This window comes from Lithobates pipiens, unplaced genomic scaffold, assembly GCF_037356315.1.
Source record: "Lithobates pipiens isolate NorthernLeopardFrog02 unplaced genomic scaffold, aLitPip1_a1.2 Scaffold_13, whole genome shotgun sequence".
Taxonomy (NCBI): domain Eukaryota; kingdom Metazoa; phylum Chordata; class Amphibia; order Anura; family Ranidae; genus Lithobates; species Lithobates pipiens.
In genome coordinates, this window is record NW_027507718.1 from 195,312,519 (window position 1) to 195,332,047 (window position 19,529).

Below are 19,529 nucleotides of genomic sequence, written 5' to 3' on the forward strand. Positions count from 1 at the left end.
TCTCTCTCAGCTCCCCCTCTCTCCAAGTCCCCCTCCCTCTCTCAGCCCTCCCCACTCTCTCAGCCCACCTCCCTTCTCTCTCAGCTCCCCCTCTCTCTAAGCCCCCCCTCGCCTTCAGCCCCCCTCCCTTCTCTCTCAGCTCCCTCTTTCTCCAAGCCCCCCTCCCTTCTCTCTCTGCCCCCTCCCTTCTCTCTCTGCCCCCTCCCTTCTCTCTCAGTCCCCCCTTTTCTCTCAGCCCCCCCTTTCTCCAAGCCCCCTCCCTTCTCTCTTAGCCCCCCTCTCTCCAAGTCCCCCTCCCTTCTTTCTCAGCCCCTCCCCTCTCAGTCCTCCCCTCCTCTTAGCCCTCCTCCCTCGATCAGCCCCTCCTCTCTCAGCCACCCCCCTCTCTTAGCCATCCTTATACTCTCAGCCCCCCTCTCTCTCTCAGCCACCCCCCCCTCTCTCAGCCTTCCCTATTCTCTCAGTCCCCTCTCTCTAAGCCCCCCTCCTTTTTCTCTCAGCCCCCCTCTCTCAGCACACCCTATTCTCTCAGCCCCACTTTCTCTAAGCCCCCTCTCTTTTCTCTCAGACCTCCCTATTCTCTCATCCCCCCATTCTCTATCAGCCCCCCTCTCAGCCCCCACTCTCTTAACCCCCCTCTCTCTCAGCCCACTCGTCACTCTCAGCCCACTCGTCACTCTCAGCCCACTCGTCACTCTCAGCCCACCCGTCTCTCTACCCCCCTCCCTCAATTCTTAGCCAGCACTTCCTCTCTCAGCCCCCACTATCTCAACCCCCCTTCTCTCACAGCATCCCTCTCTTTCAGCCCTCCCTCCTACCCCCCTCTCTTTCAGCCCCCTCTCAGTCCCCCTCTCTCCCCTCCCCAAGTCACATGTGTTACAGGGTCACGGGCGGAACCCAAGTTGGAGGGGGGGCGGCAAAATGAGATTTCGCCTAGGGTGTCAAAAATTCTTGCACCAGCCCTGATCATAATACATATATATATCCTGACCAACCCCTCTTCTCCACCATCTTTTTATAGAATGACACCCTGCTGACTTTTTAGCAGACAGTCCTAAGTCGCCTTCCATCCCATGCTCTCATATACTTTTTCTTAAAGTAAGTAAATCTACTCTTTGTCCTTTGTATGTGGATACAGCATATTTGCTACTTATATTTTTCCTTCAGTGGGATAGTCATAGTTTTGATTATATATTTTATATTTACTCAGCTTGGGCTTTGTTCCTCTGTGACTGCACAAGGATGTTTTCCCCTGGGTAGAATTGTTTGCTGCATTATAGGGCAGTGGCTTATTTTGGGTGGATTCCTCTGCGGGGTAAGCGGGCTTCTTTGTAATGTCCAGCGTATGCTTTAACCTGCTTGTTGTGACCACCATTTTCATGAATTATTGCCTTCTGTTTCCTGCGGCCATTGTTTACATGTACACATGTTTTTTTTTTTTTACTTTGGCTTATTAACCTCTTCAGTACAGGGCATTTATACACCTTCCTTACCAGACCAATTTTTAGCTTTCAGCTCTCTCACACTTTGAATGCCAGTGTCATGCAACACTGTACCCAAACAAAATTTTTATCATTTTTTTTCATACAAATAGAGCTTTCTTTTGGTGGTATTTAATCACCACTGGGTTTTTTATTTTTTGCGACATAAGTGAAAAAAGAGCGAAAATTTTGAAAAAAAACACTTTTTTTCGTTTCTATAACATTTTTCAAATAAGTAATTTTTGTTCATAAATTTGGGGCAAAATTTATACTGCTACATCTATTTGGTAAAAATAAACCAAATTAGTGGATATTATTTAGTCTCTTTGAAAGTTATAGAGTCTACAAGCTATGGTGCAAATCATTGAAAATCACATCTGATCACACCTGATGCACTGACTGATCTCATTTCTTGAGGCTCTGAAATGTCAGGAAAGTACAAATACCCCCCAAATTACTTTTTTTTGAAAAGTAGACAGTCCAATGTATTTAGGAAGAGGCATGGTGAGTTTTTTGAAGTTGTAATTTTTTCCCACAATTCTTGGGAAAAGAAGATTTGTTTTGTTTGTTTTTTTACAAAATTGTCATAATAACAAGTTATTTCTCATACACAGCATATGCATACTTCCACTTACACCCCAAAATACATTCTGCAACTGTTTCAGAGTATGGCGATACCACATGTGTGGGACTTTTACACAGGCTGACCACACAGAGAGGTCCAACATGCAGGGAGCAACGTAAGGGGTTCTAGGAGCATAAATGACACCTCTAATTTCCTAACGACCTATTACATTTGTGAAGGCCCTGGAGCACCAGGACAGTAGAATTACCCACAAAATTACCCCATTTTGGAAAACAAACACCCCAAGGTATATTCTATGAGGCATAATGAGTCTTTTGAACAGTTAATTTTTTTCCACAAGTCTTCGGAAAACGTGGAAAGAAAATTTAAATCTTTTGTTTTTTACACATATTTGTCCATTTATAAGATATTTCTAACACATAGCATGTACAGTGGTGTGAAAAAGTGTTTGCCCCCTTCCTCATTTCCTGTGTCTTTGCATGTTTGTCACACTTAAGTGTTTCGGAACATCAAACCAATTTAAACAATAGTCAAGGACAACACAAGTAAACACAAAATGCAATTTGTAAATGAAGGTGTTTATTATTAAAGGTGAAAAAAAATCCAAACCATCATGGCCCTGTGTGAAAAAGTGATTGCCCCCTAAACCTAATAACTGGTTGGGCCACCCTTAGCAGCAACAACTGCAACCAAGCGTTTGCGATAACGTGCAATGAGGCTTTTACAGCGTCCTGGAGGAATTTTGGCCCACTCATCTTTGCAGAATTGTCCTAATTCAGTTACATTAGAGGGTTTTCGAGCATGAACGGCCTTTTTAAGGTCATACCACAACATCTCAATAGGATTCAGGTCAGGACTTTGGCTAGGCCACTCCAAAGTCTTCATTTTGTTTTTCTTCAGCCATTCGGTGGTGGACTTGCTGGTGTGTTTAGGATCATTGTCCTGCTGCAGAACCCAAGTTCGTTTCAGCTTGAGTACACAAACAGATGGTCGGACATTCTCCTTCAGGATCTCTTGGTAGACAGCAGAATTCATAGTTCCTTTTATCACGGCAAGTCTTCCAGGTTCTGAAGCAGCAAAACAGCCCCAGACCATCACACTACCACCACCATATTTTACTGTTGGTATAATGTTCTTTTTATGAAATGCAGTGTTCCTTCTACGCCAGATATACTTGGACACACACCTTCCAAAGAGTTCCACTTTTGTCTCATCGGTCCACAGAATGTTGTCCCAAAAGTCTTGGGGATCATCAAGATGTGTTGTGGAGAAATTGAGAGGAGCTTTGATGTTCTTTTTGCTCAGCAGTGGTTTTCTCCTTGGAACTCTGCCATGCAGGCCATTTTTGCCCAGTCTTTTCCTGATGGTGGAGGCATGAACGCTGACCTTAACTGAGGCAAGTGAGGCCTGCAGTTCCTTGGACGTTGTTGTGGGGTCTTTTGTGACCTCTTGGATGAGTCGTTGCTGCGCTCTTGGGGTAATTTTGGGCGGCCGGCCACTCCTGGGAAGGTTCACCACTGTTCCATGTCTTCGCCATTTGTGGATAATGGCTCTCACTGTGGTTCGCTGGATTCCCAAAGCTTTGGAAATGGCTTTATAACCCTTTCCAGACTGATAGATCTCAATTACTTTCTTTCTCAATTGTTCCTGAATTTCTTTGGGTCTCGGCATGATGTGTAGCTTTTAAGGATCTTCTGGTGGACCTTACTGTGTCAAGCAGCTCCTATTTAAGTGATGCCTTGATTGTGAACAGGTGTGGCAATAATCAGGCCTGGGTGTGGCTAGAGAAATTGAACTCAGGTGTGGACAACCACAGTTATAGTATGTTTTAACAAGGGGGGCAATCACTTTTTCACACAGGGCCATGATGGTTTGGATTTTTTTTCACCTTTAATAATAAACACCTTCATTTACAAATTGCATTTTGTGTTTACTTGTGTTGTCCTTGACTATTGTTTAAATTGGTTTGATGTTCCGAAACACTTAAGTGTGACAAACATGCAAAGGAACAGGAAATGAGGAAGGGGGCAAACACTTTTTCACACCACTGTATATAGCAAAAATTACACCCCAAAACACATTCTGCCACTCCTCCTGAGTATTGCGATACCACATGTGTGAGACTTGTATACAGCCTGGCCATATACAGAGGTCCAACATGGAAGTGGTACCTTCAAGTGTTCTAGGAGCATAAATTACACATCTAATTTCGTTCCTACCTATCACACTTTTGAAGGTCCTGGAGCACCAGGACAATGGAATTACCCACAAAATGACCCTATTTTGGAAAGAAAACACCCCAATGTGTATTCTATGAGGCATGGGCTGCAAATAGGTACTCGGGTACTCTGACGGGCTGGTGACAGGTACTCTGTTACTCCGACGGGCTGGTGACAGGTACTCGGGTACTCTGATGGGCTGGTGACAGGTACTCGGGTACTCCGACTGGCTGGTGACAGGTACTCGTGTACTCCGGGCTGGTGACAGGCACTCGGGTACTCAGATGAACTGTGACAAGGTACTCGGGTACTCAGATGAACTGTGACAGGTACTCATGTACTCAGATAGGCTGTGACAGGTACTCAGATGAACTGTGACAGGTACTCATGTACTCAGATGGGCTGTGACAGGTACTCAGGTACTTGGGTATTCAGATGGACGGTGACAGGTACTCAGGTACTCAGATGGGCTGTGACACTCGGGTACTCAGATGGGTTGTGACAGGTGCTCAGGTACTCAGATGGGCTGTGACAGGTACTCAGGTACTCGGGTACTCAGATGGGCTGTGACAGGTACTCAGGTACTCGGGTACTCAGATGGGCTGTGACAGGTACTCAGATGGGCTAGGACAGGTAGTCAGGTACTCAGATGGGCTAGGACGGGTACTCGGGTATTCAGATGGGCTGACAGGTGCTCAGGTACTCGGATACTCAGATGGACTGGGACAAGTACTCAGATGGGCTGTGACAGGTACTCAGGTACTCGGGTACTCAGATGGGTGACAGGTACTCAGGTACTCAGATGGGCTGACAGGTACTCAGATACTCGGGTACTCAGATGGGCTGACAGATACTCAGATGGGCTCTCAGGTACTCAGATGGGCTGACAGGAACTCAGGTAATCAGATGGGCTGACAGGTACTCGGGTAATCAGATGGGCTGAAAGGTACTCGGGTGCTCAGATGGGCTGACAGGTACTCAGGTACTCAGATGGGCTGTGATGGGTGATGACAGGTACTTTGATGGGTGGTGACAGGTCCTCTTTATTGGGGAGGTAATCATTGTGTGTTGGTGTGTACACTAGGCTGTAACGAGATGTTACCGCAACCTCTTCCTCACACACGATCAGTGTGTAAGGAGGAGAACCCGGTAACATCTCGTTACCGCGGTTTGTTTACATTCTGTGACTGGCTGTGACTGGACACAGCCGGTCACGTGGTAAAGAGCCAATTTCATTGGGTTGGGCTGTGTCAGGGTGACAAGCCGCATCCTCAATCGGCTCTCTGCATGCTCCCTAGGCGTGTACACGAGCGCTGTAACTGCACAGTACATGTGAATGGCTGTGATTGGACACAGCCGGTCACGTGTATCGGGGGTGGTGGATGGGGATGAAAATCCCACAGATCGAGAATGGGCTGTGTCCGAGGGACACACCTCATCCACGATCACCGCGCTGCGGGCCCCCGGGGGACCGTAGGAGCGGCGAAATACCGAGGCCATCATATGACGTACACCCAGGATTGGAGATCCCATCTGTGGGCGTCATTTGACTATGGCCCGGTATTGAAGTGGTTAAAAAATTGTTAAAAAATAAAAAAAACATTTTTTATAGTATGGTTGCAATTTTCTCTCATCATTACTCAATTCTATTGCACTGTTAAAATCCCTTTTTTCTTCCTCATTCCTCACTGATTAATAGAAACTGTTACTGTAGATAAAATGTGGATGCTTTATTCTATAGTTTGTCCAACTTATAACGACATTAATGTTCAGTTTCTATTACAAAGTACAGCAATTCATTTTTTTTATACAAACAAAATAAAACCTCAGAAGTTTTACAAAATAAACCCCCCCCCCCCCCCCCCATTACTTACAAAGAAACAGCAAGAATGGCTATGATATAAAAAAAAAAGTCCCAGCTGTCAGAACAATAGCCAGAATTTGCTGATAAATGCGTCCAGTGAACTGCAAGAGGAGAGGTGGAGCAGGCTAAAACAGATTAATTTTTTTTTTGGGAAATGTGGGGCACACCTTATGTTCAAGATGGTTTAAAGTGTACGTAGAGCTGTAAGCTTATTTTTAATTTTTTTTTGGTTAACCACTTCCAGCCCAAGGACGTCATTGACTGAGTGGGGATATTTGAATAATACCTGCAGCTGCAGGCATCAGATATCATCTGAACAATCAGCCGCTTGATCATTCTTACAGGTGGCAGGAGGGCGAGCCGGAGAATGAGTTAGTCACCGCCAGAAGTTGAGCATTGATATTTCTGGTGACCGGTTTTCCCTCCGTCATCTGTATGCACCTTAGAGGCCCAGGTGCAACGTTATGACTTTTTTTTTAATCTCAGTCTTTCCAGCCTGGAGGAGAGATGTGGGGTCTTATAGACCCCACATCTCTCCATAAAGAGGACCTGTCACGCACTATTCCTATTACAAGGGATGTTCACAATCCTTGTAATAAGAATAAAAGTAACCAAATTTTTTTTGACAAAGTGAAAACAAAAAACTATTTTAAAGTGCCCCCATCCCTGTGTACTCGCGCACAGAAGTGAACGCATATGAAAGTCACGCCCACATATGTAAAAAGTGGTCAAATCACACATGTGGGGTATTGTCACATGTTTTAGAGGAGGTCTTGGGCTATAATTGTTGCTCTAACGCTAAATTGGTAACCTGCAAAAAATATTTAAAACATTGCCTATGGAGATTTTTAAGTAGAGAAGTTTGGCGCCAATCCACAAGTGTTATCTTACTGTTTTATTTCCCCCCCCCCCCCCCCCCCAAAAAAAAGCTCTTGAAATATTTCTGCACAAATACCGTGTGGCTTAAAAAGTTGCAACGCCTGCCATTTTATTCCTTAGCCTCTCTGCTAATATATATATATATATATATATATATATATATATATATATATATATATATATATTATGTTTGGGGGTTCTGAGTAATTTTCAAGCAAAAAATACAAATTTAAACTTGCAAACAAGTTCCAAAAAAGGCCTGGCATGGAAGTGGTCAAAATAGAAATGTTGAAACCTTAGTAGTTTCTTTTTTACTGTCTGCATCTCATTGGGCATATGTCTCTTCATTTCCACATGAGGGGAAATCATCTCTTAGCCCTTGTACACACGGTCGGACATTCCGACAACAAAATCCATTGGATTTTGTCCGAAACTTGTGTTGCATACACACGGTCGGACAAAGTTGTCAGAAAATCCGATCGTACATAACGTGATGACGTTATTTAGTTACGACGGGACTACGTTCAGGCTAGTAGCCAATAGCTTTGGTCTAGGAATTTGATCTGAGCATGCGTGGCACTTTGTCCGATCGGAATTCTCTACACACAATCGGACAAAGTCCGATCGGATCATGTTGTCGGAAAGTTTTATAGCCCAGCTCTAAAACTTTTTCCTTCGGATATTCCGACGGAAACAGTCTGACGGAGCCCACACACAGTCGGATTATCCGACAACACGGTCCGATCTGACATTTTCCGTCGGAATGTCCGATCGTGTGTACAAGGGCTTAGACCATGGGTGCTTAACCTATGGCCCCCCAGCTATTGTGGAACTAAAAGTCCCATCATGCCTCATACTTGCCAACTATCCTGGTTTCAATTCCCTTGTTGCTTGAAGTGTTAGTCCTGTGCTGTGTCCCAATATCTCAGCGTGAAGTGCTGCTACTAATGCTGCACAGCTCTGCCCTATTGTTGTGTATGGATGACTCCCCTGCACACCCTGTATTTACATGTAAATCACCGGCATTAATATGTAAATAGTGGCGGCATTCATATGTATAGCATGCCCCCTGAGGTCAAATCCACCATCACCTATACTGAATACTGCCCACTGGGGAGGTAAAGGGGCATGCTTGAAAGTCCTGCCTTCAACTGTGGTCATTAAGCCTAATGCCGCGTACACACGAGCGGATTGTATGGCGTACTTAGTTCGTCATACTATGACGGACAGTCCGTCGTACTTTCCACTGAACGGACTTGACCACACACGGATGCACAAACAGTCCGTCGAAAGCTTGCGCGATGACGTGTACAGCACGTACGACGGGACTAGAAATAGGAAGTCCAAGACACAGCAAAGCACCCTTCCGCCGTGTAAATCCTTTCTGGGCATGCGCCATTCTTAGTCCGTCGAACTAGCATACTGACGACCGTATTGTCCGCTGAAACCAAAGTACGACGGACAGAATTTCGAAAAAAACGAAATTCTTAGTACTCCGGACTGCACGCTGAAAAAGTCAGCTGAAGCCCACACACGAGCGGATTGTCCGCTGAAATGTGTTTTCGACGGACTAAGTACGCCATACAATCCGCTCGTGTGTACGCGGCATTACATCTGCCTGTTCTGCAAAGGCAAGAAAATTGGTGGTGGGGGGGGGGGGAGGGTAGTGTGGGGCGTGCAGAGTTAGACAGAGAAGGAACTACAGTCTGAGGTGCACAGGTGAGCAAGGAGGGAGATGTATGGAGGTGAGGAAGGTGGGTCCAAAGATGAGCAGAGGAGCCAGGTAGAGTTATAGGGGTGGAGGGTTGGAGTGGAGAGGATGGGAGAGGTTTGGGGTTCAGAGGTTAGCAGGGGTTTTAAGATGCAAAGGTGTACTGACAGGGTGGAAAAAGATGTAGGGCAGCCCATTCATTTCAATGGGCTGCTCTATGCACTTAAAATGCGGAAGAAAGTCCCTAACCCTTTTTCAAAATTACACGGTTCCAAGGCACGACATGTATGTCAGCAGATGTGTAAGGATGTCATTAACAATTGGTGGCATTGCTGTGTATCTGCTAAAGGGCAGTATGTTTCTGTGGTGTTAGAAAAGCGATTGTGCATGCATTCCTGGCACACACAAATGTGAACGCAGGCTAAATGTCTCAGTTACATTGGTGGTCAGTGTAAATCTTCTCATTAAATTGGGGCTTGTGTACGATCCTTTCATTCACACTTGTGGCCAGTATGGAGGTCCCCTTACATTGGTGGTCAGTGTAAATCCCTCCTTACATTGGTGGTTACTGTGAATGCTTCTATTACATAGGTGGTCAGTGTATATCTTCCCATTACATTGTAGCAAAGGATTCTACACCAAGCACCAATGTAATGAGAAGATATACACTGCCCACCAATGTAATAGAAGCATTCACAGTAACCACCAATGTAAGGAGGGATTTACACTGACCACCAATGTAAGGGGAACATTTACACTGGCCACTAGTGTGAATGAAAGGATTCTCCGCCGAGCACCACACTAGTGGGCAGTTTGAATTTTCCCCTTACATTGGTGGTCAGTGTAAATCCCTCCTTACATTGGTGGTTACTGTGAATGCTTCTATTACATTGGTGGGCAGTGTAAATCCCTCACATTGGTGGTTACTGTGAATGCTTCTTATTACATTAGTGGTCAGCGTAAACCCCTATTACATTGGTGGTCGGTGTAAACCCCCATTACATTGGTGGCCAATGTTGAAACTCTTCTTTATATTGGTAGATAGTAAAAAAAAAAAAAGAAAATCAAAAAAAAAATTTGCATTGCCATTGATCACACCCTCCCCCCCAGCACTGCCACTGATCCCAGGAGTTCTAGGATCTCTAGGAGTTTTCTGTCTATTGATGGGTCCGCTCACCTCCTCAGTCCATGCTGTGCAGGCAGTGAGATGTGCTGTAACCTCTAGCAACCAGTGAGCAGTATTACTGTACAGTAAACTCTAGCAACTAATCAGTGAGCCATAATGTGAGCTGTAACCTCTAGCAACCAGTTAGTAAGTGGTAATGATATGCTGTAACCTCTGGCATCCAATTGCAATCACTGCCTGATCTGATACAGTAAAGCGATTTTGAGTCTAGCTGCTATTTGTTGTATGTCTCAGAGCAGGTGGAGAGCGAAATTGCATGGGGGGAGGGCTGGTGGGGGCCCCAAGAAAATGTTTCACCCAGGGCCCAATCAATATTAAAGATGGCCCTGCTTGTAGTTCTGCAACAGCTGGAGGGCCAAAGGTTGCGCACCCATGACCTTCTTTACCAAAACATGTGGCCTCATTGAAAGATTGTCCCTCACCTTTTTCCTAGTGACAACTCAAAAATGTAGCATTTCTTGTAACTTTCCACTTCAGCCTCAATGGTCACCAAGAAAAAAAAAGAAGAGGGGTGAATCTACCTACCAAGAATACAAAACAGCAATAAAAACCTGACAGGGGGTTCTCATTTATATCTAGTTAAAAAAAGTTTATGCCACACATGGCATCAAATACACATGTGCCACTGAGCATTGTTTACAGTGAGTAGGAGTAAACTGCAAATCTTGGTCAATGATCAGACATAGCAAAGCTTATGTTCTCAGGTTTACAAGATGGTGGTATTTTTAAATATAGCCACTTGGTTTGCAACAGTCAGACTCTACACTGACTAATGAAGGCAGGAGGAGGTCTGTGACCACCATCCAATTTTAAAACAAGGAACACAGCCCAGACACCACTGAATTCCTATAAGATTCTGGATTTTGAAATTTCAGAAAAAGGCATGTCAGTGGAGACTAGCTTCTGACCATATTTGCTCTAATGAAAAACACCTTATTCTAAATATTTGTGAATATTTTTTACCACATATTTGAAAATCAGGGCATCGGATCAACCAAAACTCTTTTGCTATACAAAGGGATATTAGGAACAACCTTTGCCATTGTCTTGCATATGGGTTGCACAGTCTGTTCTATGTTTGAATGACTTGGCACATTCAGTTTAGCTGGTTGGTCTAACTGCTGCTTAAAACAAAGAATGACAATGCTGCACATTTGCATGGGCCTCATATTTCTCTCTTTAAATTGCATTTAATTCCAGGATCATCCTAAAAGGAAACCAGATTGTTTGCCTAGACGCAAAGGCTGCTTGGGTACAACTTGTGATACAAGGAAAAAGGTAAGCTAAATATATACACTATATATGTAACCAAGAAAATTAGAGTAGGTACAAGGAGAAAAAGCACAAGCTAGATTAGTAGATTCCAAAGTCAAGAGTGTGGGACAGTAGATAGCATCAAAGGCAGCAAATGGGTTTAAGAAAAAAAAACAATGAAAGCCAGGATTGTAGTTGATCAAGAAATAGTAAAGCCTGGTACACACCACTAGTTTTTTACTGGGTTGAACGAAAAAAAACAAACTGACAGCTCCGATTGGAGCTGCTGTACTAACAATCCAAACAGCCAGCTTCTGTGGGACCAGCTACTATACACACAGGCCTAAATGTCGACTGTTTTTTGAACCAGCCGATTTCACCCAACATTCGGCCCGTTTGTATTAGGCTTAAGAGACAATAGATAATGGAAACTCAAAGCATATGCTACTCTGCTATGTAGAATAGGGCAGAAAGTAAAGTAACTGAACGATGGCAGAAGATGTCAAAGCCAGAGTATACTTTGAGGAAAAAAAGGAATGTGACGTACGCTAAAATCCATTTCTTAGAGTACAATACATGACACAGAATCTGTGTCATGCAATTACCTTCAGGTGATTGTACGTAGCAAAAAAAAAAGCTGCAGGGTCAGCTCCCTATATAACCCTTCTACTCACAGCTAGCCTCAGTTTTGTAGCAAGTGGTTTAGAGATCATAACAGATGGGAGGGATCTGTGTCCTGTATAGTGATGGCCGAACGGTTCGCCCGGCGGTCGCTTCGCGGCGAATTTCGGCTGTTCGCGGTCCGCCCATTCGGCGGACTATTGGCGCCGTTCGCCTGGCGGACTTCCGTGTTTACTGTGTAAAAGAACTTTGACCTATGATGACACATCCATCATGGGGTACAGGACAGCCAATTGAGACATTACAGCACATGGACACTTGGACATTCCCCCTAACTTATAAATAGACCCGATCCGGCGGCCATTTTACATTCTTTCTTCTGTCACTATAGGGAGAGGTTGCTGTGTGGAGCAGGGAGAGATTGCAGTGACCCAAATCGCTAGCTATTTGGTACACAAAAGTTCTTTTCAGGACTGGTATAGGTGTTAGGTGTATATAGGTTTGCTGTGCTACTGATTGTTGCAGCAGCCTGAGTGTCTTTTGTCAGTTTAGAGAAAGGGACAGGACGGTGTGTCTGCTGTACGGACAGTCATTTTAGTCATTAGCTGTTACTATCAGGTCCACAAAAGTGCTATTCCAGTTATTGTTCCAGTAGCCTCTGTTTTGTCAGTTTATATAGGGACAGGAAGGAAGCAGTGTGTGAGGCAGTGAGGGTCAGTTTAATCAGTAGCTGTTACTATATTAGGTCCACAAAGGTTCTTTTCAGGACTGGTATCAGTGGTATGGTAGTAGGCTTGTACACGTATAATATTCTTTATTCCAAATATAGAAACAATATTATACTTGACTGCTGCCCTTCTGCTGCAGTCTGCTAATCATTCACAACCTTCTTGTTCCACAAAAGGTCCTTATAAGGACTGGTAATAACCTGGTGTAGGGTGCTATAGTACATTGGGTTGAGTGAGGTACAATCTGCTATTCTATAAGGACTGGTATAGGTCCACAATACATAGGGTTGAGGTGCACTACTGCTGACCGCTGCCCTATACTGCAGCAGTCCTTCATCAGTATAGGGACTGACGTACAGTCTGCTAATCAGTCACACACAACCTACTTGTTCAACAAAGGTCCTTATAAGGACTGGTAACTTGGTCTGTCTAGGGTGCTACAGTACATAGGGTTGAGTGAGGTACAGTCTGCTATTCTATAAGGACTGGTATAGGTCCACAATACATAGGGTTGAGGTGCACTACTGCTGACCGCTGCCCTATACTGCAGCAATCCTTCATCGGTATAGGGACTGACGTACAGTCTGCTAATCAGTCACACACAACCTACTTGTTCCACAAAGGTCCTTATAAGGACTGGTAAGGTATAGGGTACTACAGTACGTAGTGTTGAGTGAGGTACAGTCTGCTTTTCTATAAGGACTGGTATAGGTCCACAATACATAGGGTTGAGGTGCACTACTGCTGACCGCTGCCCTATACTGCAGCAGTCCTTCATCGGTATAGGGACTGACGTACAGTCTGCTAATCAGTCACACACAACCTACTTGTTCAACAAAGGTCCTTATAAGGACTGGTAACTTGGTCTGTCTAGGGTGCTACAGTACATAGGGTTGAGTGAGGTACAGTCTGCCATTCTATAAGGACTGGTATAGGTCCACAATACATAGGGTTGAGGTGCACTACTGCTGACCGCTTGCCCTATACTGCAGCAGTCCTTCATCGGTATAGGGACTGAGAGTTTTGTCACAGGGTCATTTAAAAAATGACAGGCAGAGGAAGAGGCAGGCCCTTCCGCAGGGGTGGTAGGGGTAGGGCAGGAGCAACAGGCTTGAGCCAAAGTGGGAAGTTGCAGAAGGTGCGTTCAATTACTTTAAAGGACGCACCAGACTTGGTTGAGTGGCTCACTCAGCCTTGCTCTTCTGCACCCTCCTCATCCTCTTGATCTGCACCCTCTTCTTCACTCTCTGCTATGTGCACCCCCAAAGACACTACCACCAACACCACCACCACCACATACCTTCCGCTTGAGTCACAGGAATTATTTTCCGATCCATATCAAGACATTTCTGATGCGCAGCCACTCTTGGTATTGGATCAGGAAGAGGAGGTAGCAACAAGCGCCACTCAGCAGTCTGACGACAGTACCTAGATCAGCCCAAGGAGGAGGTTGGTCCCTGGTGTTGCTGCCTACTCCGAGATCTCTACTTATAGCGGTGGGGAAGGTGACGTTGATGATGACGTGTCTAGTGATGTCACGTGGGTGCCCACAAGAGAGGAAGAGGAGGGGAGTTCAGAGGGAGATATGGACCAGCAGATAGGGAGGAGAAGCAGGAATAACTTACATTGCACAGGAGGGACAAAGCAGACTGCAAATGTATCAGGAGCGAGTCATCGACCATGTACGGTCACATCTGGCGCTCCCAGGACACCGGCACATGGCTCCGCAGTGTGGGCTTTTTTTAACGTGTCCGCTGCTGACAATAGCGTTGCCATCTGCAATCTTTGCAGTCAACGGATTAGTCGCGGTAAGCCCAACACTCACCTAGGGAAGACCGCCTTAAGAAGGCACATGAGCAACCATCACCGAGCCCAGTGGGAGCAACGGAACACACAAAGCCACACTCCAGGCTCTCACCGTCCAGCCTCGTCTTCTACTTCTTCTTCTCCTCTCTCCTCACAATTGTCCTCCACTCCACCTTCCATCACGCCAAGCTCACGTTTTTTCTGCAAAAAGGCAGGCTTCCGTGGGCCTAATGTTTGAGCGTAAAAAAATGATGACGCCGGATAACCCTCTTGCCCAGCGGTTGACAGCTGGCTTGTCAGAACTCATAGCCCGCCAACTACTGCCATATAAACTGGTGGACTCTGAGGCCTTTCGCAAATTTGTGGCCATTGGAACACCACAATGGAAGGTCCCAGGAAGGAAGTATTTCTCACAGAAGGGCATCCCAGAGCTATATGGCCATGTTCAGCGGCAAGTGAACGTATCTCTGGCACACAGTGTCGGTGCCAAGGTACATCTGACCACAGACACATGGTCTAGCAAACACGGGCAGGGAAGGTATATCACTTTTACTGCCCACTGGGTGAACCTTCTGACGGCCGTCAAGCATGTAACCCGTGGTACCCGTGTAGATTTGGTTTTACCGCCACAGATTGCATGCAAGCCTGACTCTTCTTCTCCTCCTCCTACTCCATCCTCCTCTCTCTCCTCCTCAGCTGACTCCTCCTTTTCCGCTGCTAGCGTCTCTTCCGCTGCGCCACCCAAGCTCCCCAGAACCTATTTGACATGCCAGGTGAGACGTTGCCATGCCGTGCTGCGTCTGTTGTGCCTGGAAGCCAAGAGCCACACTGGCCCGGCACTCCTTTCAGCTTTGCGTTCACAGGCAGATCAGTGGCTAACACCGCTCAATTTGACAGTTGGTAAACTGGTGTGTGACAACGGTGCCAATCTGCTTAGCGCTTTGAAACAGGGCAAAATCACGCACGTGCCATGCATGGCACATGTCTTAAACTTGGTCGTGCAGCGATTCCTTGTCAAATACCCTAGGGTCCAGGACATCTTGCGGCAGGCAAGGAAAATCTCGGCCCATTTCAGAAGATCTTACACGGCCATGGCTCGCCTTGCTGACATTCAGCGGCGACACAATCTGCCGGTCAGACGTCTTATTTGCGATTGCCCGACGCGATGGAACTCAACCTTCTATATGCTTGATAGGCTGCTTCAGCAGAAACGTGCAGTTAACGTCTACCTGTATGAACTCTGCGGCAGCACAGGTTCTGGGGAGCTGGGGGTTTTTTCACCGCACCAGTGGCTGCTCATGCGCGACGCATGCAGACTTCTGCGCCCATTTGAGGAGATCACCAAACTGGTCAGTCGCAGCCATGGCGCCATCAGTGACATGGTACCTTATGCCTTCTTTATGGAGCGTGCATTGCGTTGTGTCATTGATCAAGCTGTGGAGGAGCAGGAGCGGGAAGATGAGGAAGTCGCAATGCTGGATGAATTCCCAGGGGGGGCTACTCTATCTGAGACAAGTCAACAACAGGAGTGTGAAGAGGAGTCAGAGGAGGATGGTGGCGGGGCGGATGAGGAGGAGCAAGAAGAGCATGCTTTAAACCTTTCTGGGACCCCTGTTGTTGTGCGTGGATGGGGAGAGGAGAATGAAGAGGACGACATTATCCTGGATGATGAGCAGGAGCCAGGCCACCACACCGCTTCCACTTTAATGCAAATGGGGGCCTTCATGCTCCAGTGTTTTAATTGGGACCCCCGTATAAAAAGCATAAGGGTCAAGGACCAGTACTGGGTGGCAACGTACTTAGACCCCCAGTACAAACACAAAATGGCGGAAATGTTACCGCCGTCACAGAGGGCTGGCAGAATGGAGCACTTCCAGGCCTTGCTTCGAGAAATGCTGCATTCTGCCTTTGCGTGCGCTGGCAGAGGAGCAATTCCCACTCCCAGAGAAGGAATTGTGGGTACCAATCCAACAGCGCCTGCAAGAAGAGGCCGGTTTGAAGATGTGTTGGTGACTTCGGATATGAGGTCATTCTTTCAGCCGACCCATCGACAGGTGTCATCCGGATCCAGCATCAGGGAACGCCTAGACCGTCAGGTGTCCGACTACAACGGGTTAACGGCCGATGTGGACGCTCTGAGGAGTGATGAACCCCTGGACTACTGGGTGGGCAGGCTTGACCTCTGGCCAGAGCTTGCCCAATTTGCAATCGAACTGTTGGCTTGCCCCTCATCCAGTGCCCTGTCCGAAAGGATGTTCAGCGCAGCAGGGGGGATCGTGACCGATAAGCGTACTCGCCTAGCTCACGACAGTGTTAACTACCTCACATTTCTAAAAATGAATGAGGCATGGATCTCGGAAGAATTCAACACACGTGACCAGTAGACCATGTATATGTCTATAAACAATTTTTTTAAACGAGCACAGAGACCTTCTTTCTTCATTTGGCTCACTTCCTTGTCCAAAAAAAGCACACCGTACTATATGCCCGTACCCTCCTCTTTGAAGAGGTTGAGCGGTGTCATATTTCTACTGGGGCTGCATATTATGAGGGGCTCCCATCATCCCTGTGTTGTGCTGACTTCCTCCTGGGGCTGTACCTCTGCTGTGCATATTTTGAGGTGCTCCCACCATCCCTGTGCTATGCTCATTATGAGGGGCTCCCACCATCCCTGTGCTGTGCTGACTTCCTCCTGGGGCTGCTTATTATCAGGGGCTCCCACCATCCCTGTGCTATGATGACATCGTCCTGGGGCGGCTTATTATGAGGAGCTCCCACCATCCCTGTGCTATGCTGACATCCTCCTGGGGCTGCTTATTATCAGGGGCTCCCACCATCCCTGTGCTAAGCTCATTATGAGGGGCTCCCACCATCCCTGTGCTATGCTCATTATGAGGGGCTCCCACCATCCCTGTGCTATGCTGACTTCCTCCTGGGGCTGCTTACGGTGCAGGCGTCAGTGCTGTATATCACGGTGCTGATGTCAGTACTCTCTATCACGGTGCTGCTGTCAGTGCTGTATATCACGGTGCTGCTGTTAGTGCTTTATGTCACGCTGCTGATGTCAATGCTCTCTATCACGGTGCAGGTGTCATTGCTGTATGTCATGCTGCTGATGTCAGTGCTCTCTATCACAGTGCTGGTGTTAGTGCTTTATGTCATGCTGCTGATGTCAGTGCTCTCTATCACGGTGCTGCTGTCAGATGACTCTATCACGGTGCATGTGTCATTGCTGTATGTCACGCTGCTGGTGATCATCTCCTGCACCCTCTTCTTTGCCTACCCTGGTCCCTGACCTTCCCTCTTCTCCATTGCCTTCATGCGCTCCACAGTCCTGAATTGTCAGAACAATTTCCCATATAAAAAAAAATGCTTGTAGTTGTCGATCCCAGATTCACCTCATACATGTGTTATGTCATTGGCCATGTGGTGGGACTATGTTTGCACAGCTATTAATTATTTTGTGGCTGCAAATTTGACCTGTAGGTTTGCCAACGTTCCCGGTTCGCGAACTATCGGCCGCGTTCGCGAAACGTCCCGTCGGAAGTTCGTCCATCACTAGTCCTGTATCCTGTAGTCCTGTATCATACTCAAAGAAACAGATTTTACTGATAAGTACAAAATCCCATTTTCTTAGCTATACATTATTGGACACAGTATCAATGTTCATTACTATTGGAATGTTTTGAAGTAGTCCAACTGAAGGTAGACAACACAACAATGCATGCCAATAGATCCACGTAGCAAATGGATCAAGAAGGCTTGACAGACAGCTAGTAGCACCTTATGCCCAATGCAGAGGAGGCCCAAACATGCACTTGCCAGAACTTAACATGTTAGGCCTCATGCACACGAGACGCAGTTAAACGCGCGTTCAGATGCAGTTGGACAGTTTTTTCAACTGCCCCTGAACTCATTCAATGTTATCCTATGTGTCCATGCATACAGTCTCGTTTTTTTCCGTTTTTATGCAGTTGCGTTTAATCTCGTTTTTCCAGAAGCAAAAAAATGCGTTCAGAAGCAAAAATTTCCACGTTTCAGACGCAAAACGTGGCTAAACGCGGCTAAACGTGGCACCCGCGTTTGCGTTTATATGCGTTTTTAAAGGTGACCTTTTTTTTTTACATTTAAAATCTCAAAAATGATTGCAAATGATGAAAAACCATTAGAAAAATATTTTAAACAATTGCAATTACAAGTGGACAATCCACAACTTGTGGCAAGTGACATGGCAGGTGGCAAGTGACGTGGCAAGTGGACAATCCACAACTTGTTGCAGGTGACGTGGCAAGTGATGTGGCAGGTGATGTGGCAAGTCACGTGGCAACTGCTAATCCACAACTTGTGGCAGGTCATGTGGCTGGTGACGTGGCAAGTGGACAATCCACAACTTGTGGCAGGTGGCATGGCAAGTGATGTGGCAGGTGATGTGACAAGTGGACAATCCACATCTTGTGGCAAGTGACGTGGCAGCTGACGTGGCAAGTGGACAATCCAAAACTTGTGGCAGGTGACGTGGCAAGTGACGTGGCAGGTGACGTGGCAAGTGGACAATCCACAGCTTGTGGCAAGTGACATGGCAGGTGGCAAGTGATGTGGCAAGTGGACAATCCACAACTGCCCCTGAACTCATTCAATGTTATCCTATGTGTCCATGCACACAGTCTCGTTTTTTTCCGTTTTTATGCAGTTGCGTTTAATCTCGTTTTTCCAGAAGCAAAAAAATGCGTTCAGAAGCAAAAATTTCCACGTTTCAGACGCAAAACGTGGCTAAACGCGGCTAAACGTGGCACCCGCGTTTGCGTTTATATGCGTTTTTAAAGGTGACCTTTTTTTTTTACATTAAAAATCTCAAAAATGATTGCAAATGATGAAAAACCATTAGAAAAATATTTTAAACAATTGCAATTACAAGTGGACAATCCACAACTTGTGGCAAGTGACATGGCAGGTGGCAAGTGACGTGGCAAGTGGACAATCCACAACTTGTGGCAAGTGACATGGCAGGTGGCAAGTGATGTGGCAAGTGGACAATCCACAACTTGTGGCAGGTGACGTGGCAAGTGATGTGGCAGGTGATGTGGCAAGTCACTTGGCAACTGCTAATCCACAACTTGTGGCAGGTCATGTGGCTGGTGACGTGGCAAGTGGACAATCCACAACTTGTGGCAGGTGGCATGGCAAGTGATGTGGC

At 46.3% G+C, this 19,529-nt stretch overlaps 1 protein-coding gene across 1 annotated transcript in view; it reads left to right on the forward strand.

Annotated features, from left to right (window-relative positions):
- LOC143974554 (growth-regulated alpha protein-like) overlaps positions 1-19,529 on the forward strand; it is a 187,974-nt gene that overhangs the window by 134,668 nt on the left and 33,777 nt on the right. Inside the window, exon 3 of the mRNA XM_077476082.1 lies at positions 11,127-11,204. Coding sequence (XP_077332208.1) covers positions 11,127-11,204 — 78 coding nt within the window. The remainder of the gene's footprint in view (positions 1-11,126; positions 11,205-19,529) is intronic.